This window comes from Delphinapterus leucas, chromosome 19 (genome assembly GCF_059928025.1).
Source record: "Delphinapterus leucas isolate spDelLeu-1000000601 "Yukka" chromosome 19, BTC_Dleu_Yukka2, whole genome shotgun sequence".
In the NCBI taxonomy this organism is placed as follows: domain Eukaryota; kingdom Metazoa; phylum Chordata; class Mammalia; order Artiodactyla; family Monodontidae; genus Delphinapterus; species Delphinapterus leucas.
The window spans coordinates 44,366,323-44,392,449 of record NC_143147.1 but is presented as its reverse complement, the minus strand read 5'-3'; the positions used below and the strand labels follow the sequence as shown (position 1 = coordinate 44,392,449).

The following is a 26,127-nucleotide window of genomic DNA, read 5'->3' as shown; positions in this document are numbered from 1 at the left end:
GCAGGTGCTTGTATATATGCCAGGAAAAGAGAGCAGTCACGGTTCACCTGTGTGCAGCCGCATTTTTCACTTTCTCTTTTTCACATCTCTCTCTCTAGATTTAAAACTGTTTTCTTTCTCTTTTGTTTTCTGATTTCCACTTTTCATTAGAGTTTTTCATGAATACTTGATATAAGTCAGTTTATGGCTAGAGAAGACAAATATGTAATAGTCTCTCTTTTCTGAATGTGACAACAGTTTCTAAAATGTTCTTGAGTGGCATTAATTTGATCAAGTGTATGATGAGTCATGGCACCAAGTTCTGGGGAAATATAAACTTGAAAGAATTTGGCGTTCTAGGCACGGGTTTTGGGGGGTTTTGTTGTTGTTTTGGCTTGGGTTTTTTTTGTTAATTTCAGGTGGAGAGGAGCTTGGGTGTAGAAAGTTGAGTGGATCATACCCCTTAGTTTGTAGTAGTTTAACATCATTGGTCCATGAACACAATTTTTTTTCTAAATATGGCCTGAATTAGAATGATTTTAAAATTTCTTTCCTATTTAAAATTTGGTGGTAACATTACATTCTTAAGCTCTAGAGGATATGTGGGAGAGCAAATCAGCCTTATCTTGTAAAATGTGTGATAAGTATTATATTGGAGCTTTTCTGAGGCTGAGAAGCTGTATGCTTAATAAAGAAAGAATATGGTTTTTAGAGAGCAGTGGTGAGGGCTGAGGTTGTTTTTTTATAAGGAAGCTAACGTTATGGTTGGTACCCTAAGTATATTTTAGGGAAAGAAAAAGAACCAGGCAACCTTTCTCAGCTTTTAATGGAAGAAATCTGTGAACTATAATTTACTATATTTCTTAGGTACTTGTCTGTGTCCTTCCTAAGAGGCTAAGCAAAAAGCACAGGCATTTTCCAACTTTATTAATGTTAGCCTACTTTTGATTGGTATCCTGAATGGACTACTTTAGAATAAATAGTAGAGTTGTATAAAGGGCAAAATTTACGCAAGAGATGAGAAGTATAACTTGTTTTCTTTTTTAAAGTATGGCAGGAAGAAAACAGTTGAAAGATCTTGATTAGACTATGTCCTTCTGGGATAGTATCATTTGTGAGCTTGTCTATTTCCTGCTTTTATAAGCTCCTTAAGGGCCTCATCATCTTTTTATCTTCCACTGCTTCTAGCACATTCTACACATAGAAAACATTCTGTAAATATTTGTAGATTCAAGCAGCGTTGTAGGCAAAGAACAGGTATTTCAATTGGGCCTCATTTCAAGGAAGAGTAAGGGGTCAAGAGATTGTCATGGAGATGGGAAGGCCCAGTGAACATTAGGGGACAGCAGGTAGGCCAGATGGACTGTGGCACTGAGTGGGAGAAAAGAGTTTTGTGAGATAAAACTGAAAAAGTTGTGTTAAAACTGGAGAGGGCCTTGAATATAAACTAAAATAATTCAGTTTAAGGGGGAATCATTACATTGTTTTAATCCCAGGAGGAGCTTATCAAATGGTCCCTTAGCTAGATGCACCTCACCTGTGCTATGTGAGCTGCGTTAGAAGCCACAGAGTCTGCAGGTGAGGAGATCCATTAGGAAGTCTTGCTGAGTCCAGGCCTCAGAGAGAAGTGAAGGCTGATCTGGGTTAGTAGCAAAGGTAACTGAAAGGGGAGGATGAATGAGATAGGCATGTGACAAGCAGGGCTCACAGTTCTGCTTCAAATTGTTTGTCATCTTGTTGCCCATTTTTTTGCCAAACTTTTGCTGTCTTATCAATATCTTAGCTGTTTGTCTAACCAGTCTTCAAGCATGTTGCTGTTAGTAGTCTAAACATTTCAGAGAGTCCTATGAATGGTACATAGGTCGGTTGGTAGTTTAGGTTGTATAATTACTGGAGTAAGTCATGTTTGTCAGTAATGTTCTTAATTTAGTTTTTGTTTATGTTTTTGAAGTAGCCTTCATACGTCTGTACATTATTTGGTTGTCTTAGTTAGGAGCTTGGCAAACTTGTGTCCTTGTTTGACAAAGGGCAAACAGGACAGGGTGGTGAAAGGGATTGCATAGAGCTTCATGGTTACTTTGTGGCAGAGCTAGAGAAAAGAAAATCACTCAAGTGTCCAGTTTTTACTTAGCCACTAAGCCCTATTGGTGATTGTAATCTTTAAGACTGATTTGGAAAGTCTCAATAGGTTGACTACTTAAATCTTAGTGTATGAGTAACTTTTTAAAAAATTGAGTCCTACCAGATTTCAACTTGCAATTTAAACACTTTATCCAGTTAACACATTACTTAGCTAATACGTCTTGTGTGCAGTTCGGAAAAGCTGTTCACTGTTCAGACCTTTCCTTGGTGTGGGCTCGCTTGTCAGCAGAATTTGCGAATGGTTCAGATCCTCTACAAGGTAGATGTCCAACTAGAAATTTGTGAACCACCTTACAAAAAAATCTTGTTGATCAAAATATTTTAGAGCTAAAAGACTCTAAAGTTTGATTTTTAGCCCTTTTCCTGGGAAGGGGGAGTGTTGTGTAATAGAAAAATGCAAGGACACATAAATTTGCCATACCGTTCCTGATCTCACTATATCTTTAAAGACTATCCAGAAAGCCCCTTCAGATCCTTGACTCCCAGATTAAGGGCTTTTCCCACTCAGACTTTTTCTTCCTTGATCTGTCCCATTTCCTTTCCCTCTGGTCTCAGAGAAGGAAGTCCCTCTTCCTTTTGCTATGTTAATCCCATCCTCTCAAAAACCTTGTTTTAGCTATCACTAAGTATATCTTTTGTATCCTAAATCTCTGTCTATGCAGGTCCCTTCCTCTTCCTCTGTTGAAACCGTTCACTCAAAGATTACCATTTTCGAAAACAGCAATCTTTATTTAGTAATCCTCATTCTTATCAGCTTCTCTACAACGTTAGACACTTTTTCCTTAAATGCAGTCCTTCCTCAGTTATAACCCTCAGTTATAAGCAACTTCTTTGGTTCTCAGTGACCATTCCATACTCAGTTTTCACTAAGAATTCCAAGGTTTTCCTTTGTTGTCTTCTCACTATATATACATCCCTTTGGCTCTTTCATCCACAACCTTTATTTAAAAGAGCCTGGGTAGATTGATGCAAGGGAAGGGATCCAGCTCCCTTCCCTTGAACTGGAGTTAACTTTTCTGGTTGCCTATTAGATTGCTCCTCGTGGGCACCCTCCTAACACCTTTCTCCCCAGACCTGCTCACACTGGGTTCCTGTCAGCAGGTAAACAGTGTCACCATCCTTACAGTTGCTCAGGCCCAAAATCTCGGCAGCATCTTCAGCCCTTTCTGCTTTTTCAGTGCTGTTCTCCATCCTGGTAGTTGCTAAGTCCTATTGATTCTTCCGTTTAAATAGATTTCATTCACCTCTTCTTTTCCATTCCCACTACTCTGGTTATGACCCTTTTCATTTCTTATTAAGATTATTGTAATAGTTTCTTAGCTAATTCTTGTTACTCCAAGTCTTCTCTGTCATACCCCATTACCAGAGAAACCTACAGCACATTTCTTTTTTTTTTTTAATAAATCTAGATTGTTTTTAGTAAGTGTATTTCTTTTATTTATTTATTTATTTATTTGGCTGTGCTGTGTCTTCGTTGCTGCTCAGGCTTTCTCTAGTTGCGGCAAGCGGAGGCTACTCTTTGTTGCGGTGTGTGGGCTTCTCACTGCGGTGGCTTCTCTAGTTGCAGAGCTTGGGCTCTAGGCGCACGGGCTTCAGTAGTTGTAGCACGCGGGCTTCAGTAGTTGTGGCGCACGGACTCTAGAGCGCAGGATCAGTAGTTGTGGTGCGGGTTTAGTTGCTCCGCGGCATGTGGGATCTTCCCGGACCAGGGCTCGAACCCATGTCCCCTACATTGGCAGGCAGATTCTTAACTACTGCGCCACCAGGGAAGCCCTACAGCACATTTCTGATCATTTCACTAGAGAAAAATGTATGACATCAGGGAAATGTAGATCTAAATCACAATGAGATACCCCCTCATACCCATTAGGATAACTATCATTATAAACAAACAAACAAAAATTCAGAAAATAACAAGTGTTGGTGAGGATGTGGAGAGATTGGAACCCTGATGCATTGCTAGTGGGAATGTAAAATGGCGTAGCTGCTGTTGAAAACAGTTTGACAGTTTTTCAAAAAGTAATCATAGAATTACTCTATGACCCAGCAATTCCACTCCTAGTTAGATACCCAGAAGAATTGAAAGAGGGACGCAAACAAATACTTGTACACCAGTGTTCATAGCAGTATTATTCACAACACCCAACCCAGCTGTCCATCAACAGATGAATGGATAAGCAAAATGTGGTACATACATACAATGGAATATTATTCAGCCATAAAAAAAGAATGAAATTCTCATGTGTGCTACAACATGATGAACCTTGGAAACATTATGCTAAGTGAAATAAGCCAGATACAAAAGGACAAGTATTGTATGATTCCACTTAATATAAGGTAGCTAGAATAGGCAAGTTCATCAAGCCAGAAGGTAGGATAGTGGTTACCAAGGGTTGTGGAGAAAAAGTAATGGGAAGTTATTTTTTAATGGGTACAGAGTTTCTGTTTGTGATGATGAAAAAGTTCTGGAAGTGGATCATGGTGATGGTTGTACAACATTGTAATGCCACTGAACTGAACACTTAAAAATGGTTAAAATGGTAAAATTTTATATTGTGTATATTTTACCACAGTTTTAAAAAGAATCTCTGACTTTATACAGTACTCAAAATAAAATCAAACATTTTAAAGGCCCTCTACATTTTGCTTACTTTTTTCAGTCCTATATCTTCTATTCAACCTTAAATCATTTCTCTGAACACACTACAGCTCCGGCCTCTTGAGATTCTGCTCAAGCTATATAGTGTGCCTCTCTTTAAGATTCAGCTCAAGAGATACCTCCAAGAAACTTCCCAAGATATAAACCATAAAATTAATCTTTTTCTTCTCATTTCTGTTAGTATTCTGGCCCTCTCACAGCCCTTAGCACATTCTGTCCTATGTTAAAGTTATTTGCCTGCATCTGTGTCTTCAGCGAAACTGAGCTCATTCAGGCCTTTCATGTAGTAGGCACCCAATAAATGTTCACTGAATTGAATCTAATCCAGCCCTCTCATTTTATGGATGGGGAGATTGGAATCCAGGGGAGTCACATTGGAATCCAGGGGAGTCACATTGGAATCCAGGGGAATCCAGGGGAGTGACAGAACCAGGACCAGTTTCAAGGTCTTCTGTCTTCTGGCTCAAAAATTTTCTCCCTACACTAACATGCTGACTGTCATGTGTCCTGTGGATGGTCAATCTGTATTGATGGTGGATAATTCAATATTGTACTATGGAAGAGATGCCACGGCCCAGGCTATAATTTTTTACTTTATGTGAAATGTTACATGTTTTATCTGAACTCTTTGCACATAGGAAAATCCTGATATATTTTTGTTCTGTTTTCAGCTTCATGTTTCCAGTTGCAGGTGGAATAAGACCCCCTCAAGGTATGTGAAAGGTTAAGTTTTCAACTTTCATTTTTCACTATTATGTTTCTGAACTTGGGGATTAAGTGGATAAAAAAGTTCTCTTGCTGCCAAATAGAGTAAAATTTTCTTATAGTCTCGAACCTCTATGACAGCTTACTCTTAAAATTTCTCAAAAATTGTGTAATTTGGCAAATAAAAAGGATCATTCCTCATTTCTCCCAAACTTATTTAAGCATTATATTGACAGGTTATTATTTAATCTCAGAGATGAAGGAGACTTTCAAGACAAAAGTATTAAAGAAACAGGTGACAAAGATGAAATGAGTTGTAGTTCTCTGAATGCCATCTTCCTCCTGTCTGTCTTCTAGATTGTTAGCTCCGTGGGGCAGGGGCTATGTCTGCCTTATGCTCGTCACTATCTCCAGCACCCAGCATGTTGATAGAAAATAATAGGGTCTTTATAGATGCTTGTTGAATGAATAAATGAACCCCTTTAGTTATTTTATACTTATGTTTTCTCTATATGAATTTGGTCTTATTTTAATCATGTACATAAGAGATGACATATTCTGATTCCGTTTAAACTATTTTAAGTCTCAGTTTTATTCCTAGCAGTTTCTCCACTAGGTATATCCCTTCTCTCTTGGTTTCAGACAAGGGCCCACCAGTACTGATTCTAGCTTTGTCTTCAAGGAAACAGTAGTGAAGGGATATAACCTTGACTCATGCTTCTGTGTCACTGGAACACAAAACTGATGAAAGAATGTCTGCCCTTCTTTCTGCTCACTTCTCCCACTCCAATGTGCCCCCCTCCTCTCCACAGGCCAAGCTGCTCTGAAAACCGGCCCTGCTCACAAAGCCAGTGTTAACTGGTTATGGTAGACTGGCTAGAGAAACAGAGACTCCTAGGTCACCAGTAGAGATGAATGATAAAGAGCAGCTCAGTAGCAGGTGGTTAGTGTCTCCATTTATAATCAGTGATGGAGATTGAGTTTCAGGTAAATTTTTCCAAGGGTCAGTTGTATTCTTTTCATTGTGCTCACATTTATGCATTATTTAAGCTATCTGTAATTAGATGTGTCCCAGATTTCGATCAAATGGTTTGAGATCTTTTGTACTTTAGGAGGGCATTAGAGAGTTGTGTGTTCATTATTGTGACTCCTCATTTTGCATTTTTATAAACTTTCAAGTAAAAATCTACATATGGAGCAAAGGAACGGACAAGAAGAGAGCCCAGAAGGCTGCCTGATATTTTTTCTTCTGGAATTTGGAATTGTTTTCAAGATTTTTTTACAAAGTATGTTAGAGTGGACTTTTTGATCTTTTGAAGGCATTAAATTGTGCAGGGGTTATTTCTGAAAGCATATACAAGGAACAGACAAGAAGAGTAGCTACAAGATCATTGAGTAGGTGAATAGGAGACAGGAAAGAAACAAGACTTGTTTTTTACTGTGTATACTTCTGTGCCGTTGAATGTTGTACCAAATCCTTGAGTTACCTGTTCGACTTAAATACACTTAGGAAAATAAATAAAACTGTAGGTCCAAAGGCATAAGAGGGAAAACATCTTACTGTGCTATATTCAGTCTGTGTGTTCTTTTTTTTTTTTTTTTTGGTAAATTTATTTATTTATTTTGGCTGTGTTGGGTCTTTGTTGTTGCGCGTGGGCTTTCTCTGGTTGCGGCGAGCAGGAGCTACTCTTCCTTGTAGCGTGTGGGCTTCTCATTGCTGTGGCTTCTTTTGTTACGGAGCACAGGCTCTAGGCACGTGGGCTCAGTAGTTGTGGTTCACAGGCTCTAGAGCACAGGCTCAATAGTTGTGGTGTGTGGGCTTAGTTGCTTTGAGGCATGTGGGATCTTCCCAGACCAGGGCTCGAACCCGTGTCCCCTGCATTGGCAGGCGGATTCTTAACCACTGCGCCACCAAGGAAGTCCCCAGTCTATGCATTCTAATTCTCCATGACACCTCAAGGCCTTCGCAATTGGTGTTCCTTTGTCTAGAATACTCTAACCAAATATCCTCATGGCTCACTCCCTTCAAGTGCTTGCTTAAATGCCACCCTTTTGGAGAAACCTTTTCTGACTATGAAACAGCAACCACTCCTTTCCCTGGCTCTTCCTTTCCCCCATCCCCACCTGATATCCACTTATTTTTTTCTTTTTTTATTATCTGTCTCCCCCAATTACAGTGTAAGTTACATGAGAGCAAAGACCTGGCTTTGTTCAATGTTGTGTCCCTAGAATGGTGCCTGACATGGAGTAGGCCCTCAAATATTTGAAAAAATGATTAATATAAATGAATAGTTTGCCACTAATAAATGTTACCTACAAATGTGGTGTCCATGCTTCTGAAATTAAACTCTGTATGAATAACTTTGAAGGTACACAGAATCCACAAGATAAATATGGTATACTTTACCAGACCTTTAATTTTTTTAATCAAAATTTGATTTTAAAAAGTTCCTTATACTAGAACCAGCATGGATGTAATATGTTGTACAGTGCAAAATTAGGATGAAATTTGTGTTCAGGCTATGTAGGGATTTTGTTTTATTCACTGTTGCATACCAGGTATCTAGAACTGTGCCTAAAATGTGGTAGGCATTTCATATTTATTAAATCCCTGAAGGGACGTAATCTTTATTCTCCTGTACTCTTGGGAATACTTCATTGGAAAAGTTTGGGAGGTACTATACTATAAAACATACTTTCATGATGGTTTTCCTGCCATTGCATTATATACTTTGCATGCTGATAGCTGGTTTGTGGTGTTATATTAATTATTCGTGTAAGGAAAGAGAAGAGGAATATCATTTCTTTGAGCATATTAGGTATTAAACAGTTTCACAGATGTGAAACCGAGGCACAGAAAGAAGTTAATCAAGTTGCTTAAGGTCCCAAACCTAGTAAGTGACATTTTTAGTTGGCTTCCAGAGTTCATGCTCTTAACTACTTTTGTATTAAAAGTAACTTAATTAGTATTAACTCTTAACTACTAGTAATCTGCTGCTGTATAAAAAATTACCCCAAAACTTAAAGAAAATAAACATTTTACTGTTTTACACTTTGTGTGGGTTAGGTATCTGGGAGTGGCCTCACTAGGTGATTTTGGCTTAGGGCCAAGGAGATTGCATTAAAGGTGTCAACTAGGACTGTAGTCATGGGAAGCTTTGATGAGTTTGGTAGATCTGTTTCCCAGATGGCTCACTCACATAGATGGCAAATTCATGCTGCCTTTTGGCAAGAGATTTCAGTTCCTTGCCACATGGATTCTCCATTCCCCCTAGGACTGCTTGAGTATTCTCATGATGTGGCAGTGGGTTTCCCCAACAGGTGATCCAGGAGAGCAAGAAGGAAGCTGCAGTGGTTATTAGGAACCTTGGGGGACTTCCCTGGTGGTCCAGTGGTTAAGACTGCGCTCCCAATGCAGGGGGCCTGGGTTCAATCCCTGGTTGGGGAACTAGATCCCACATGCCGTAACTTAAGAGCCCGCACGCTGCAACGAAGATCCCACACCTGCATGCTGCAACTGAGACCTGGTGCGGCGCAGCCAAATAAATAAATAAATATGATAAAGAGAGGGAGTCAGGGAGTGAGAAAAGAAAAAAGAAAGGGAAAGGAAGAAGAACCAGCCTTGGAAGTTACACACCGTCATTTCCACAATATCCTATTGGTTATTCTGGTCCGCCCTATTCAGTATGGGAGGGAAGGACAAGGATATGAATACCAAGAGGCAGAGATTGCTGGGGGCCATCTTGAAGGCCAGTTAGGCCATATTGTGTATTTTTAAAGTATGCACAAAAATTCTGTGGAATAGGTATTATTATCTTCATTTTACAGATGAAGTTTTGTAACTTGCCCAAGATCACATAGCTAAGTAAATGATGGAATTGGAATTCATACTCAAGTCTGTCTCACTCCAGAGCCTGTGCCTTTTCCTCTATACTGTGCCATCTCCCAAGTAACAAGTCCTTTAGGTGCTTATGGTTTTAAGAAAATAAACTGTAAAACACATTGACCTTAGTGATATCTTTATGTTTTTCAGCAGGTCTGATGCCGATGCAGCAACAAGGATTTCCTATGGTCTCCGTCATGCAGCCTAATGTGCAAGGCATGATAGGAATGAATTACAGCTCTCAAATGTCCCAGGGACCTATTGCTATACAGGTACTTGCCTCTTTAGCCAATGTTTGCAAAGTTATTGTTTGTTGTTAACTGTCTATGTTCTAAGAGCTACATACTAGGAGCTTAATGTTATATTTAGAAATAAGTGTAGTCTGCATCTTAGGTGGCTTCCTTCAAAATAAAATGAATATATGTTTGTAAGAGTGAAAAAAAGAAGATAAATCATTTAAGAAAAATCTGGTGACCTCTATATTTGACTACTGACTTAGAAGAATTATAGAATGGCATCTTGGAAAGTTTAGGAACCTGATGCCATGAAATCACATTGTTAGAAGAACTCTACTGTTCTCATGAAAGGAGCAGTATTGTCGTTTGCAAGGCTTAGATACTGCTTTATATTGAATTGTCTCATCTAATCCCCATAACAATTTTTTAAAGAGGTGATATCTCCATTTTTCTGATGAGGAAACTGAAGTGTTGTGAGGATGCTCACAGAGCATAGCCACGATTTGAACCTGTGTCTTCAGTAGGTCTGTACTTGACTATTTATACATTGAATTCTCTCTTGAGAGCATCAGAGAGCCATTGATTGGTATAAAGCGTGGAATGACGCAATCAGAATTGTGTTTCAAAAAGATCATTCTGACTGCTGATTGGAGAGTGATTAGAAGGAGAGGGGAGAGCGAAAGTGGATGTAAGGAGGATCATTAAGAGGCTGATGTAGTGAGAGCAGGTGAGATGTTGGCTTAACTTAGGGTGGTAGCAGGTGGGTGCAGAGATGGATGTTTTTGAGAACTTCTTAGGAAATAAAATGAAGAGAACTTGATGAAGGATTGGATGCTGAAAATAAGGAGAAGGTGGTATCACATTGATTCCCCGTTTTCTGCATGAGCCACTGACTGGTCATTTATTAATAAAAGAAACACCAGGAGAGATTGTTTGCTGGGACATAATTGTTGATTTTTAAGGACCCATGAAATATTCAAGTGGGGCTGTCCAGAGACAATCAGTTGACCTGGCACTCAAGATTTTTCACTCTCGGTTGAAAATTATAGATTTGGGAATCATGCACACATAGAAGGTAATTGATGCCATAGGGGTGAACTAGAACATCCAAGAACCCTATAGATGGAGAAAATAGTCCAGGATAGAGCCTTCAGAATTTCAGTGTTTAAATCTAAGGGAGTGAGTTGCAAACGGAGGAGATTGAAGAGGAACAGCCACAGAAGGTGGTGGGGTTGCGGGGTGGGGGGATTAAAGAAAAAAAACATGGGTGTCAGACAGACCTAAGTTCAAAGCCCAGCTTTGCCACTTACCTGTAAAACGCGGATTTAATAATAACTTGCCTGTACGGTTATAGAAAGAATTGAAAAAGGAATTATATAAAGCACTTGGAATTGTACCTGGCACACAGTGAGCAGGAAGTGGCAAGAATTTTTTATTTCTTATATTATTAATATCAGGAATGATCTTTCCAGTGGCATGACACTATTTCATGTTCTGTTTTTAATATTTGTCTATGTTTCCGTGCTTTCATTGGCTCACAACCCCCATTTCTGTCTAAAACATTCTTTCTTGAATAATGGTAATAAGCAGTAATAATAATAATGACCACCATTTGTTGTTTACCTGTGCTGTATTCATTGTGTGCATTATATCATTCAGTCCTCATAACAACTCTATAGGTAATATTTTTATTCCCATTTTATAGATAAGGAAACTGCAGTCAGAGAGATTCAGTGCCCTCTTCAGTGTCATACAGCTTGTTTCAGAACAGAGACTGAAAGCAAAGCTATCTTACATTTTGGAGCCTGAGTTCTTAATTACCAGTGTTTCCCAGCCTTTAGTCATTTGAGTATCACCTTCATGATTTTTGCCATGTATTATTTAATTAATAGTTTTAATTGGTTAGGTTTGCAGCAGATTCTTAAAGGAATCTTTTCTTGTTAAGTAAATAGAAAACCTCATTTGTTATAAACAGGGTAACCAAAAAATAAATATGATGAATCAAAACAATATTATAAAATTCTAGCTAGGTACTGTTACTTACTGGAGTTTATAAACCTCATGTTTACTTTCTCTTTGTTTAAAAAACAAAAAGTAAATTATGTCTACAGTTTACCCACAAATGGTTCAGCAAAAGAAAAAAAGAGTGTATGTATGTGTAGAAACAGAGAGCAGGGACTTCCCTGGTGGTCCAGTGGATAAGACTCCATGCTCCCTATGCAGGGGGCCTGAGTTCAATCGCTGGTCCGGGAACTAGATCCCACATCCCACAACTAAAGATCCCGCGTGCTGCGACTAAGACCTGATGCAGCCAAATAAATAAATATTAAAACAAACAAATATTAAAAAAAAAAACCCAGAACAAATAGGGCAAAATGTTAATATTATACTGTTCTTCCAGGGATTCCCTGATGGTCCAGTGGTTAAGAGTCCGTGTTTTCACTGCCGAGGGTGCGGGTTCAATCCCTGGTCAGGGAACTAAGATCCTGCAAGCCCCTAGGCACAGCCAAAAAATTTAAAAATAAAACAAAAAAATATATATTATACTGTTCTTCCAAATTTTCTGTAAATTTTATATTTTAAAAAAGGGAGAATTTAGGTAAAAATTAATAACACTTAAAACGAGATATAAATGGGAATCTGAATGAGAGTTGCAGGGGAACTGAAGAGAATTTTCCTGCTAGCATGCTGAGCTTGTGTCCCTGCGTAGCTGGTCGTGATCATAGATAGTGTAAATTAAAGCAAATAAGGTTGTTTTCTTTTGCTTTTGTTTTGGTTTTAGAATTGGTGAGTGAAATTGATAGTATCATGATTTAATTAATAAGTACAGCCTAAGGAATGGGCTTTATCCACATTGGTAAATTGTCTTCTTCAGCCATGATACCCATTTAAACTAACTAAACTGAATCCAGGAGTCAGATCTTTGGCTGAATCCAAAGTGTTATATTATTGAAAAAAAAAGAAAGAAAGAAAAAGAAAAAAATCAGTCACAAATAAACCAGAACAAAAGGATTTTGTACTATTAATATTTTAAATGCCATATATTTCATTTTTACCTAATTATTTAAAACTTTCTATTCCTGCATGTTTTATGTATATATTAATATAATAGCACATGTATATAAATTATAAATAATGGGAGTTAGCAATCAGAATTTAAGTTTAAACCATTGTCATGTCAAAGTCATTTAAGCAAATAAAGCTTCTATGTTGTATGTAAAGATTTAGGAAAACTTCCAAATCATTCTTTTTTTTTTTTTTTTTACCCCGCCCCGCCCCGCCCCGCCCCCCCAAATCATTCTTTATTCACCTCCAGTAAGAAGAAAATAGGATGAATAAATTGAGCTTTTGTAGGTTTTAAGTCCAAGTTACTCAGCTTTCACTAGGTTATGCTACAGAAACAAAAAAATCCCCAAGTCTCAGTGACTTACAGAAACAGATTTCTCATTTATGATACGTGTCCTTTATGAGTTAGCTGGTTCAGCTGCATGTTCTCTTTATTGTGAGACCCTTACCAAGGACATCCCGGAGATGGCCAAACCCTGTGATGTCTTTTAAAGCTTTCTCTCAGAGGCAGGATTTATCAATCACTTCTCACAAAGTAGCATGACTCAAAAACATCATTAGGAGAGTATACCAGGAGGAATGCACACCACGTAAGGATGTGTCATCTTATAGTAAGGGCAGCAAGTGATTGGAAACAAGCTACCAAAGAATACCATGTGTTTCTAATTAAGATTTAGTAAACTTACCACTGAATCTTAACAACTGATACAGTTTTTAGGGGGGCGGGGGCTTGTGGGATCTTAGTTCCCTGACCAGGGATTGAACCAGAGATTGAACCCGTGCCCTCAGCAATGAAAGCACAGAGTCCTAACCACTGGACCGCCAGGGAATGCCCACAATTTTAAAATCATTAATTTTCACATTAAACATTGTTTTATAACTTGCCTAATTATCTAAAAAAATTTTTTAAAGACTTTGAAACAACCAAAAACAATAAGGATCTCTAACATGCAGAAAAACAATAAGAAAGTGAACTACCAGATTTGATGTCACCCAAATAATTTCCCTGAGTATCAGGAGTTTAGGATTAACGGTTCTAAAGTAAAGAAGCCAAAATCTTTTTCTTTAACCTTTATTCTTGTTGACAGGCATTATACTGCTTGGAAGCTGCTCACTGTTCTTAAAGGAGAAACTCATTCAGATCTTATTTTTCTCCCTCAAACTTAATAACCTTAACCAACCACAGACATGTATGAGGAATACCCATTATGTTTGAAGGGTGCACTTTCAGATAAAAGTCAAAGATGAAAATTAGTCTTGGTTGCTGCATAGCCTTCCACTCCCCCAAACTCAGAACACACTTCACAAGATTTAGAATAAATTTTAAAGTTATTCAAAATATTTCAAGTATATAGGGAAGAATAGACTATATGATGAACATGTGTGAGCCAGTTGCACAGCTTTATCAAAACATTTTTTGTTAAAACTTTTAATTTTGAGGTAAATGTCTGTACACATGTACATAAGAAATAATACAAAGAGATCCTTTCACTGTTTCCCCCAGTGGTAACAAGTTGCAGAACTACAGTATAATATCACAGCTGGGATGTTGGCATTGATACAGTCAAGATACAGAACATTCCCATCACCTCAGGGATCTCCTCATGTTGACATTTTACAGCAAAATTCATCTCCCTCCCACTTCATTACCCCCCAACCCTTGTCAATCACTAATATGTTTCCCATTTCTATAATTATGTGATTTCAACAATGTTACCTAAATTGAATCACTAGCCTTTTGAGATTGGCTTTTTTTTTTTTTGCTCTGCATAATTCCCTTGAAATTCATCCAAGTTGTTGCATGTACTTCATTTTTATTGCTGAGTAATATTCCATTATTGTGTATACTACTGTCTAACCATTTACCCATTGAAGGACGTCTGGGCTGTTTTTTACTTTTTAGCTATGACAAATAGAGGGTTTTATGTGAACATAAGGCTTCATTTCTCTGGGATTAACGCCCAGGAGTGCGGGGTGGCATGGTATTTGGATGTTTAGTTTTTACAGAAACTATTTTCTAGAGTGGTTGTACCCTTTTACATTCTCACCAGCAATATATGAGTGATCCAGTTTCTCTGCATCCTTGCTAGCATTTGGTGTTGTTATTTTTTATTTTAGCCATTCTGATAGGTGTGTTGTGATATTTCATGATTTTAATTTGCATTTCCCCAATGACTAATGTCAAAAGAAAATTCAAGGAGCTTTACTTGATATGGGTATTTTATTGGGCAAGAAACAAAGTATTCCCCAACAGGGAGACCTCAAACCCGCAAGTGCTTTCAGCAGTTACAGTTCATTAGAAACATGAAGGAGTACATTGTGTTCTACTGTGATTATTTTCTAGAAACTTACTTTCCTTTTCATTGCTAAGCTTACTTGTTTGTAGCTGATTAGCTAGGAAACTGTAAGGTCACATTGACATGAAGAAAGCTTAGGTTTTGTTTAAAGTCAGAGTCAGCATTTGGGGGAACTCAGGACAGTGTTACATTTTGGTTACTGTGAGCCTTTGGTATAGGGGTATATTCAAAGTGCAGCCTCCATATTGGTTTCTCTTTAACACTAATGATGCTGGACATCTTTTCATGTGCTTATTTGCCATGGTTACATTCTCTTCAGCGAAATGTCCCTTCCTGTCTTCTGTCCATTTTCTTGTTGGATTTTTTTATTTTACTGTTGAGTTGTACATATTTTCTCCCAGTCTGTAGCTTGTTGTCTCTGTTCAGGCTGCTGTAACAAAATACCAGAGATTGGGTAGCTTATAAACAACATAAGTTTATTTTTCACAGTTCTAGAGGCTGGAAGTCCCAAGATCAGAGTGCCAGCATAGTCGGGTGAGGACCCTCTTCCAGGTCACAGACTTTTAGTTGTATCCTCCCAGGGGGGAAGGGACTAGGGAGCTCTGTGGGATCTGTTTTTAAGAGCACTAATCCCATTCATGAGGCTTTGTCTCTCACGACCTAATCACTTCCCAAAGGCCCTACCTACTAATACCATCACCTTTGGGGGTTAGAATTTCAGCATATGAGTTAGGGGGAGACACAAACATTCAGACCATAGCACTTGTCTTTTCATCCTCTTAACAAGGTCCTTCTCAGAGAAAAAAATTTTAATTTTGATGAAATCCAATTTATCAGTTTTTCACTTGATAAAACATGCATTGCTATAAGTCTGAGAATTCTTTACCTTGCCCTAGATCCTGAAGATTTTTCTCATATTTTTTAATTTTTTCTAAAAGTTTTACATTTTACATTTAAGTTCTTGATCCATTCTGAGTTAGTTTTTGTACAAGGTATGAAACTTTGGTTGGGGTTTATTTTTTGGCCGATGGATGTCCAGTTGATCCAGTACCATTTGTTGAAAAGGCTGTCCTTCCTCCATCAGAGTGCTTTTGTATTTTTGTCAAAATCAGTTGGGCATGTTTATGTGAGTGTTTTTCTAGGTTCTCTGTTCTGTTCCATTGACTTACGTGTCTACTAGTCTTGATTACAGTAGCTATGTAAGATTGATTCCTCCCATGTTTTCTCCAACTTTATTGCAGTAAAATACACATGACAAAGTTTACCACCTTAACCATTTTTAAATATACAGCTCAGTGGCATTAAATTCAGTCACGTTGTGCAGCCATTGCCACCATCCATCCTCATAACTCTTTTCATCTTGTAAATCTGAAACTCTGCACCTATTGTACAGTAACTCCCCATTTTTCCCTCCTTTCAGCCCCATGCATCCACCATTATATACTTTAGGTCTTTACGTTTTTGGGGTTTTGGGGTTTTTTTTTTGCCACACTGCACGGCATGTGGGATCCTAGTTCCCTGACCAGGGATCAAACCTGCGCCCCCTGCACTGGAAGCACTTTGTCTTAACCACTGAACTGCCAGGGAAGTCCCTAGGTCTTTATAATTTTGATTACTCTAAGTACGTCATGTAAGTAGAATCATACAGTATTTGTCTTTTTGTGACTGCTTTATTTTCACTTAGCATAATGTGCTCAAGGTTTATCCATGTTGTAGCATATTGCAGAATTTCCTTCCTTTTTAAGACTAACATTCCATTGTATGTATATATGACACTTTGCTTATCCATTCATTGGTCTTTGGACACTTGGGTTGAGTCCATGTTTTAGCTATTGTGAGTAATACTGCTATGAACACGGGTGTACAAATAGCTCTTTTAGACTCTGCTCTCAATTCTTTGGGGTATATACTCAGAAATGGAATTGCTGGGTCACATGGTAATTCTATTTTAATTTTTTGAGGAACCTCCATACTGTTTTCCACAGCAACTGTACCATTTTATTCCCACTAACAATATAAAAGAGTTCCAATTTTTCCACATCCTCGCCAACACTTATTTTCTGGTTTTTGATAGGAGCCATCCTAATGGTTGTGAGGTGGTATCTCATTATAGTTTTGATTTGCATTCCCCTAATGATTATTGATGTTGAGTATCTTTTCATGTGCTTATTGGCCATTTGTATATCTTTGGAGAAATGTCTGTTCAGTTCCTTTGTCCTTTTTTTTTTTTTTAATTTATTTTATTTATTTATTTTTGGCTGCGTTGGGTCTTCATTGCTGCACGCAAGCTTTCTCTAGTTGTGGCGCGTGGGGGCTACTCTTCATTGAGGTGCACGGGCTTCTCATCATGGCTGCTTCTCTTGTTGTGGAGCACAGGCTCTAGGCGCGCGAGCTTCAGTAGTTGTGGCTTACGGGCTCTAGAGTGCAGGCTCAGTAGTTGTGGCACGTGGGCTCAGTAATTGTGGCTCACGGGCTCTAGAGTGCAGGCTCAGTAGTTGTGGCACACGGGCTTAGTTGCTCTGCGGCATGTGGGATCTTCCTGGATTAGGGCTTGAAACCGTGTCCCCTGCATTGACAGGTGGATTCTTAACCACTGCACCACCAGGGAAGCCCCTTTGCCCATTTTTGAACTGAGATTTTTGTTGTTGAGTTTTAGGAGTTTCCTGTATATTTTGGATATTAACCCCTTATCATATATGTAATGTGTAAATATTATCTCCCATTCTGTGGGCTACCTTTTTACTCTGGATTGTGCCTATTAATATACAGATTTTTTGAATTTTCATGAAGGTCCACCTTGTCTATTTTTTCTTTTGTTGCCTGTGCCTTTGGTGTCATATTCAAGAAAGCATTGCCAAATCCAGTATTATGAAGTTTCTGTTCTATGTTTTCTACTGAGAGTTTTATTGTTTTAGGTCTGATCCATTTGGAGTTAATTTTTGTATATGGTATTGGGTAAGGGTCCAATTTTGTTGAAAACCGCCATTTGTTGAAAAGACTGTCGTTTACCCATAGAATGGTCTTGGTACCTTTGTCAGAAATCATTTTGACCCATATATGCAAGGGTTTATTTCAGGGCTTTCTATTCTTTTCCATTGGTCTATATGCCTTTATGCAACTACCATTACTGTTTTGATTACTGTAGTTTTGTAGCAGGAAATCAGGAAGCCTGAGTCCTCCATTTTTCTTGTTTTTCAAGATTGTTTTGGCTCTTCAGGGTCCCTTGAGTATGAATTTTATTTTATTTTTTAAATTTTTTTTGAGGACTTGGTATACTGTTTTCTTTCTGTTTTTAATTTATTTTTTCCACATTTTGTTTATTTTTGGCTGTATTGGGTCTTCATTGCTGCACGTGGGCTTTCTCTAGTTGCGGAGAGCAGGGGCTACTCTTTGTCGTGGTACATGGGCTTCTTATTGCGGTGGCTTCTCTTGTTGTGGAGCACGGGCTCTAGGCACACGGGCTCAGTAGTTGTGACGCACAGGCTCAGTAGTTGTGGTGCATGGGCTTTGTTGCTCCGCGGCATGTGGGATCTTCCCGAACCAGGGCTTGAACCCGTGTCCCCTGCATTGGCAGGTGGATTCTTAACCACTGCGCCACCAGGGAAGTCCCATTGAGTATGGATTTTAGGATGGGTTTTTCTATTTATGCAGAAATGTCACCAGTATTTTTATAGGGATTGCTTTTGTAGTTTGCTTTGGGTAATATTGACATTTTAACAATATTAAGTCTTCCAGTCCATGAAGCATGCGTTGTGATTCTATTTATTTATGACTTCTTTCATTTCTTTCAGCAGTTTTTAGTAGTTTTCATTGGATAAATCTTTCACCTCCTTGGTTAAGTTAGTTCCTAAGTTTTTGTTTGTTTTGTTTTGTTTTTGATGCTATTGTAAATGGAATTGTTTTTGTAATTTCCTTTTTGGATGTTCATTTTTTGTGTATAGAAATGCACATGATTTAAAAACATTATTTTAATGTCAAGCTTTTTCTAGTGGTACATACCTCACTTTCTTAGTGCTTAGGGAGAAATACAATCTGAAAGCTTTATTTTGTTTCCATTTAATATTTGAACAATATATTTCTCTTAAGTTCTAGAACAGTCCATTTTTCATTTAATTTTGAGCATTTTATGCATCTTTTTTTTGGTGGGAAGATTAATTGTTTCTGCTGACATTCCTTCACCTCTTTTGGCTCCCACACCCCTATAGTGAGGTTGGCTCATGATTTTTGTGTGTTGACTTTGTATCCTCCCCCTTGCTGAATTAGTTTATTAGTTCTAACAGCTTTTTTGTGGAGTCTTTATGATTTTCTACAAATAAGATCATATCATCTGCAAACAGAGATCATTTTACTTCTTCCTTTATAACTTGGATGCCTTTTATTCCTTTTTTTCCCTAATTGCTCTGGTTAGAACTTCCACTACTATTTTGAATAGAAGTGGTAAAGTGGGCGTCCCTGCCCTATTTCGTTTTTTTCTTTTTGGCCATGCCGCGCAGCATGCAGGATCTTAGTTCCCCAACCAGTGATTGAACCCGTGCCCCCTGCAGTGGAAGCATGTAGTCTTAACCACTGGACCGCCAGGGAAGTCCCCCCTGCCCTATTTCTGATCTTAGAGAAAAAGCTTTCTGTCTTTCACCTTTGAGTATGATGTTCACAGTGGGCTTTTCATATATAACCTGTATTGTGTTGAGGTAATTTTTTTCTGTTCCTAGTTTGTTGAGTGTTTTTTGTCATGAAATGCGGTTGTATTTTGTCAAATGCTTTTTCTGCGTCCATTGAAATGAATATGTGGTATTTACATGGATCATTTTTCATATATTGAACCAGCCTTGCACTACAGGAATAAATCCCAATTGGTCATGGTTTATAGTCCTTTTACTATGCTGCTGAATTCTGATTGCTGGTGCTTTGTTGAGGATTTTTGCGTTAGTGTTCATAAGGGATATTGATCTGTAGTTTCTTTTCTTGTAGTGTCTTTGTCTGGCTTTGGTACCAGGGTTATGCTGGCCTTAGCATAACCTCTCTCCTCTTCAATGTTTTGGAAAAGTTTGAGAAGAATTGCTATTATTTCTTCTTTAAATGTTTGGTATAATTCACCAGCAGAACCATCAGGGCAGGGCTTTTCTTTGTTGGGAGATTTTCATTACTGGTTCAATCTCATTAGCTATATAGAAGCCTGATTCCTCTCACGTTATTATTTTCAAAATTGTTTTAACTATTCTAAGTTCCTTTGCCTTTCCATAAAATTTTAGAATAATGTTGTCTAGATCTACAAAAGCTCTTGCTGGAGTTTTGGTAGGAATTATATTAAACCTTTATATCAACTTCGGGGAAATTCACATCTTTAATATGAAGATTATTTCAATATATGAACATGATATGTCTCTCCATTTTTTTAGGTCTTCTTTGGTTTCTTCATCAGCATTGTATAGTTTTCAGCATACAAGTCTTGTGAATGTTTTGTTAGATTTACATCTAAGTATTTCATTCTTTTGAGTAATTGTAAATGGCATTATATTGTTAATTTCTGTGTTAATGTGTTCATTGCTAGTATATAGAAATACAAATTGATTTCTGTATATTTGTCTTGTAACCTGAAACCTTGCTGAACTCACTTATTAGTTCTAGGAATTTTTGTGTAGATTCCTTTCGATTTTCTACTTAAACAGTCATGTCATCCTTTTATCAAATTTTAACCTGCCATATTTGCTTCACATTTTTTAAAAGGCTTTAACAATACAGGTATAATTTTCTTTCTCTACTTCCCCAGAGATAGTTATCACTATCATGAATTCACTTTTTATTGTTTCCATATGTATTTTGTACTTTTTTAAAGATATGTTTGAATATTCATGAATGTTATATAATATTTTCTAGGTTTTAAAATTTTACGTGTGTTCCCTTTTGCATTTGATTTTTTCATTTAACATTGTTTTTCTCCAAGATTTATCCCAGTTGTGGAATGATGCCAAGTTTGTTCATATAGCTGCTAGTAGTATTCCATTGCATGAATATATATTCTTCTATTGATGGACATTTAAGTTGCTTCCAATTTTTTGCTCTTTGTTTTGGTTTTATTGATTTCTAAGGGTTCATTATATATTCTGGATTCTAACCTTCGTGGTTATTTGTGCTGTCAATATCTCCTTCTAGACTTTGGCTTGCCTTTTAATTTTGTTTATGGTGTCATGTTTTATAGAAGTTGTCAGATGGATAAATCATTTCTTTTATGGTTTGAGCTTTTCGTGTCTCATCTAAGACATAATCCTACCCTGAGGTAATAATGATATTCTCCTGTATTTTCTTATTAAAAAATTTAAAGTTTCTTTTCATATATAGGTCCTTAACCTACCTGGAATTGTTCTTTGGTATCAGTGTGAGGCTGAAGGGTCTAATTTTATTATTTTCCATTTGAGTAGACAGTTGTCCCCCAAACCATTTATCAATAGCCCGTTCTTTTTTGTGCAGCATGTGGGATCTTAGTTCCCCGACAAGGGATCGAACCCATGCTCCCTGCAGTGGAAGCGTGGAGTCCTAACCACTGGACTGTCAGGGAATTCCTCTCATCAGCCCATTGTTGTTGTTTTTTTTAATTTATTTATTCACTGTGGTGGCTTCTCTTGTGTGAGGAAAGCCCAGCAGCCCATTCTTTACCTGTTGATTTCTAAGATTACTCCTGTAATATCAAATTTCTTTATAGGCTTTGGATTAGTTTTTGAGCTCTTCTGTTTGTCCCATTACTATACCTGTCTATCTCTACATCAATAAACATCTTACTGTCTTAATTGTTCTAGCCCAAGGTAAGCCTTGATATCTTGTAGTGTGGATCCTCCTTTTTCTTTTAAAGAATTATAGCTATTCATGGTCACATCCCCTTCAGTATAAATTTTGAGATAAGCTTGTCAAATTCCATATAAAACCTGTCGTGATTTTGATTGAAATTGACATTTTGGGGACTTCCCTGGTGGCACAGTGGTTAAGAATCCGCCTGCCAGTGCAGGGGACACGGGTTCGAGCCCTGGTCTGGTAAGATCCCACATGTTGCGGAGCAACTAAGCCCATGCGCCACAACTACTGAGCCTGCACTCTAGAGCCCGTGAGCCACAACTGCTGAGCCCGAGTGCCACAACTACTGAAGCCCACGCGCCTAGAGCCCGTGCTCTGCAACAAAAGAAGCCACCCAGTGAGAAGCCCGGGAACCGCAACAAAGAGTAGCCCCCGCTCACCGCAACTAGAAAAAAGCCTGCGCGCAGCAACAAAGGCCCAAGGCAGCCAAAATTTTTAAAAATATTAAATAATTAAATATTAAATAAATAAATAAAAATTTAAAATATATATTAAATAATTTTAAAATATTAAATAAATAAAAATTTTAAAAAAAGAAATCGACATTTTTACACTTTTAGTCTTACTGTCGTACCTCTCCACTTACTTAAATCTTCAGTAGCCTTCAGTATCCTTCAACTTGGGGTGAACTTCTTTATCTTTTAGTCTTCTTAGTAGTTTGTTGGATGTATCTCAGATTTCTGAGTTACTTCTTTTGCTGTGTTATTCACTCACTGTATAGCTAAGGATTAGTGTCTCTTAACCTTTTGGTTTATCTGGATCTCAAAAGAATGTATAAAATTAGACTCTATGAAATGTATAAAGTTACTTTTCAGGAGAAGGAGAAACACAAAATGCCATTTAGCAAGTTTGAATCTTCTTGAAGAACAGAATTGTGTAAATAGAAAGGTAATATGCATAATAACACCTCCTTTCATTCTTTATTATTTTTGTGGAATGTCTCATTTTCTCTTTTAGCCTATATGATTTGGGTGGTTTCTTTTGTGTTTTGTGTGCCTTGAGTAAACTGAGTCAAAATTTAAAAAAGAAAATTTAATCCCTTACCACAGAGAAGAAATGGTAATTATGTGACATGGCAGAGGTGTTAGCTAATGCTATGGTGTTAATCGTTTTGCAGTATATAAGTGTATCAAATCAACATGTTGCACACCTTAAACTCATACAATGTTATATGTCAGTTACATCTCAATAAAACTGGAGAAAATAAGGAACTGATTAAATTATAGATTGGGGGAAGAAAAGAAATGTAATACTAGGACTCTGGCACTAATTTTTAGCAGCAAGAGAACCACAGTGTGATTAAAAATAAGTATGCATAGCCATTACTACTCAAGATTTAGAATAGGGAGTGTTAGTAATTAAGCAATATTACTTCAATTCCAGTTATAAAGTACTAGAAACCATTCATAAGCCTTCCAGGCTGCTAGTATTTATTGAGCAGGTATGTGTCTGAGCACATGAATAGAAACAGAAAAAAAATTTTTTTTTAAGTTTGAATTTTATGGTGGTTGTTGGTAGCTGGAGAGGGAGCATAGCATAATGATGGAGAACATGGATTTGGGGACCGGAAGCTGCCTGGGTCTAATCCTGGCTCTGACACTTGCCAGTAATGAGTGAGATACTTAACTATTTTCTGCTTCAATTTCCTCATCTGTAAAATGAGAATAATAGTAGCACCTACTGCACAGATTTGTTGTAAGGATTAAATTAATTAATACATGTAAAGCACTTAGAAAAGTCCCTGGAACATAGTACAGGCTTCATAAGTGTTATTACTAAGGTCTTCTTATTGATCATCATCAGAAATATCCCTAATTCTGATGATCTTACACATATATGGAGAATAATGTTTGTAAATGTCTAGTTCTATAGCTGACATATGGCAGGAACACAGTAAAATGATACCTATAACTATTGTGTTCTTTTTTCTTATCTAGTTGCTTAATTCTGTATTTGCTTGAGGAATCTTACTTTGTCTCAGAAAAAAATTGAATCATTACTGTTTTTGAAAGTGTTCTATTCTGTCATTAGTATTGTTTCTAATGTATAAAGTATATTTCTGATGTATAAAGATAATTATTTCTGTCGTAGCTGTTATTTATTTATATGTACTAGACAGTGTTCTAGGTGCTTTACACATATTATATTACTTCTAGACCTTAAAACAATGTTCCACTGTCTCAGTAAAGGTTCAGAACAAGAAGGTATTTTGGATAAGTTCAAAAGAAATACTTTTTTTATTTGAGGGAAACAGTAACATGATTTCTGTTAAAGGAAAATCAAACAAAATATACTTTAAGGCAAAAAGCCTCAAAAACCTGGAGGTAAAGAGGATATTTCATTTTGATGAGAGATTAAATTCACCAGAAAGATTAACAGTTTGTATGCACCTAATAACCTGGCCTCAAAATGTATAAGACAGAAACTGACAGAAAAACAAGGTGAAATAGACAAATCCACAATCAGTAAAGATACAGGTTTAAACAACCTTCTTAACAAGCTTGACTAGTGGATAAATAGGACACTGTCCCCAACAGTTGCAAAATACTTTCGTTTTAAGCAAACATGGGATATTTATTAAAATTGAAATATGCTGGGCCATAGCAAATCTCAAGAAATGTCAAAGGGTTGAAATCTTACACAGTAGGAGTCCTCATAAGACTCCTGCATTGGGGATCCATTTGAGATCTGTAGTCAGGAATTTAAGGTGAATCATCAGGGTTTTTTTCTCCAGCAAGGTTAAATGGTTTGGTTGTAAGGATAAGAGAAGGTGATTAGTTGACTAACCAGGAATGAGGTTTCCCAGGAGACCATACCAAGGAAGCCAGAGGTAAGGGAGCTAAGGATGTTTACAGAGGCATTTAATATTGAATCCTGGAGTCTAAGCTGAGCAAGAAGAGAAGTGAGGACATGATGAGGATGATGGACAGTGGGAAAGTGGTAAGAGTAATGGATGGGAGGGAGGTATTAATGAAATAAGAGAATTGCTGGAGTACATGAGCTGGAAGGATAGAAGGTGGTGGTCAAGTGTTGGGATGTTTAAAATCAAGATTTTGGAGATGATGCAGTTACTGGGGCGGATGACCAGGGGAGGTGGCCGTGGAATGGGAAACTGGAATGGTATGTTGGACATGATTGTGATGAGGAGACCTGAAAGGCCACAGTGTTAGATGAGTCATCCATATGATTATTGACATCACCAAGAGCAGTTTAGGAGTAGAATGGACCTTAGCAAGGTTCTGAAGCCTTTAGTTGAAGAGTGAGGGAGTTGAGGGTCAGTAGATGACATAAACAAGTTTGGGTAGTAAATGATGAAGTCTGATGGCAAGAAATTAAAATGTGTTCAGGTTTTTGAAGGAAAAGAGGAGAAAAAGGGTTTAAGGAGAAGCAAGGAGGAATATTGCCTGTCTACAGGAAATGTTGGAAGAAAAGTAGCAATCTCCAAATGAGAGGGCTTCCAGGGACAGCCAAGTTTCAAGTTAGGGAACTGAAGAACTTTTCAGGGAGGAGGTTGAATAACACAGGAATTTTCACTCAGTAAAAATTATCCATTGCCATCATTTTCATCATCATCATTATTCATATTAGATTTTGTGGTTAGCTGTTGTGTAATACCATTCTCACTTCTGGACACTTCAGTAAACTTTATACTGTTGTACTGATATGTCATTTACTATGGATTTTTTAAATTATTGATATTTTCTGTAAAAGTTTGGATAGCCAAGCCTATGATAATGAATATCAAAATAATCATTATCCTATCATTGGAAAATCGTGTTTAATCTCATTTGTTTAATCTCATTTGTGGAATAACTACCATATGCCAGGTGCTTGTCTATTGCTGGAAATACAGAGACATGTAAGATATGATACCTCTTCTCAAAGAGTATGGATCAGTAAACTCATCAGATATAACTTGTGAGTTGTACACATACACAGCCTTACACACACAGACTGAAAGATTTTACACGCACACCCTCAGACTATTCTAGCAGTGGTGGTCCCCTCGAAGACATGGAGGAAATGGAAGGGGCAAGATATTAAGGGGAGCTTTTCATTTTTAGCCTGTGTTCTTTGAATCTTATATTAAAATGCATTTATATAGTTTGTTAATAAATAATATTAAATATTCTATTAAAATGCCTTTATATAGTTCATTAATTAAAAATAAGAAAATTTATGGAAGTTACAGTTTTTCTTTGTAGTAATTAAAAGGAGAAATTGTGGGGACTTCCCTGGTGGTCCAGTGGCTAAGACTCCGTGCTTCCACTGCAGGGGGCACGGGTTCAGTCCCTGGTTGGGGAACTGGTCCTGCAT

General features: G+C 37.5%; 1 protein-coding gene across 22 annotated transcripts in view; it reads left to right on the top strand.

The window, feature by feature from the left end:
- Window positions 1–26,127, top strand: part of SYNRG (synergin gamma) — a 92,286-nt gene that overhangs the window by 1,093 nt on the left and 65,066 nt on the right. For 18 of the 22 annotated variants that reach the window (XM_022552723.3, XM_022552720.2, XM_089901017.1 and 15 more), the window contains exons 2-3: window positions 5,452–5,492; window positions 9,519–9,640. In XM_022552723.3, the coding sequence (XP_022408431.1) occupies window positions 5,452–5,492; window positions 9,519–9,640 (163 nt within the window). The remainder of the gene's footprint in view (window positions 1–5,451; window positions 5,493–9,518; window positions 9,641–26,127) is intronic. The other 4 variants (XM_022552722.3, XM_022552717.2, XM_022552731.3 and 1 more) reach the window with 1 other exon arrangement.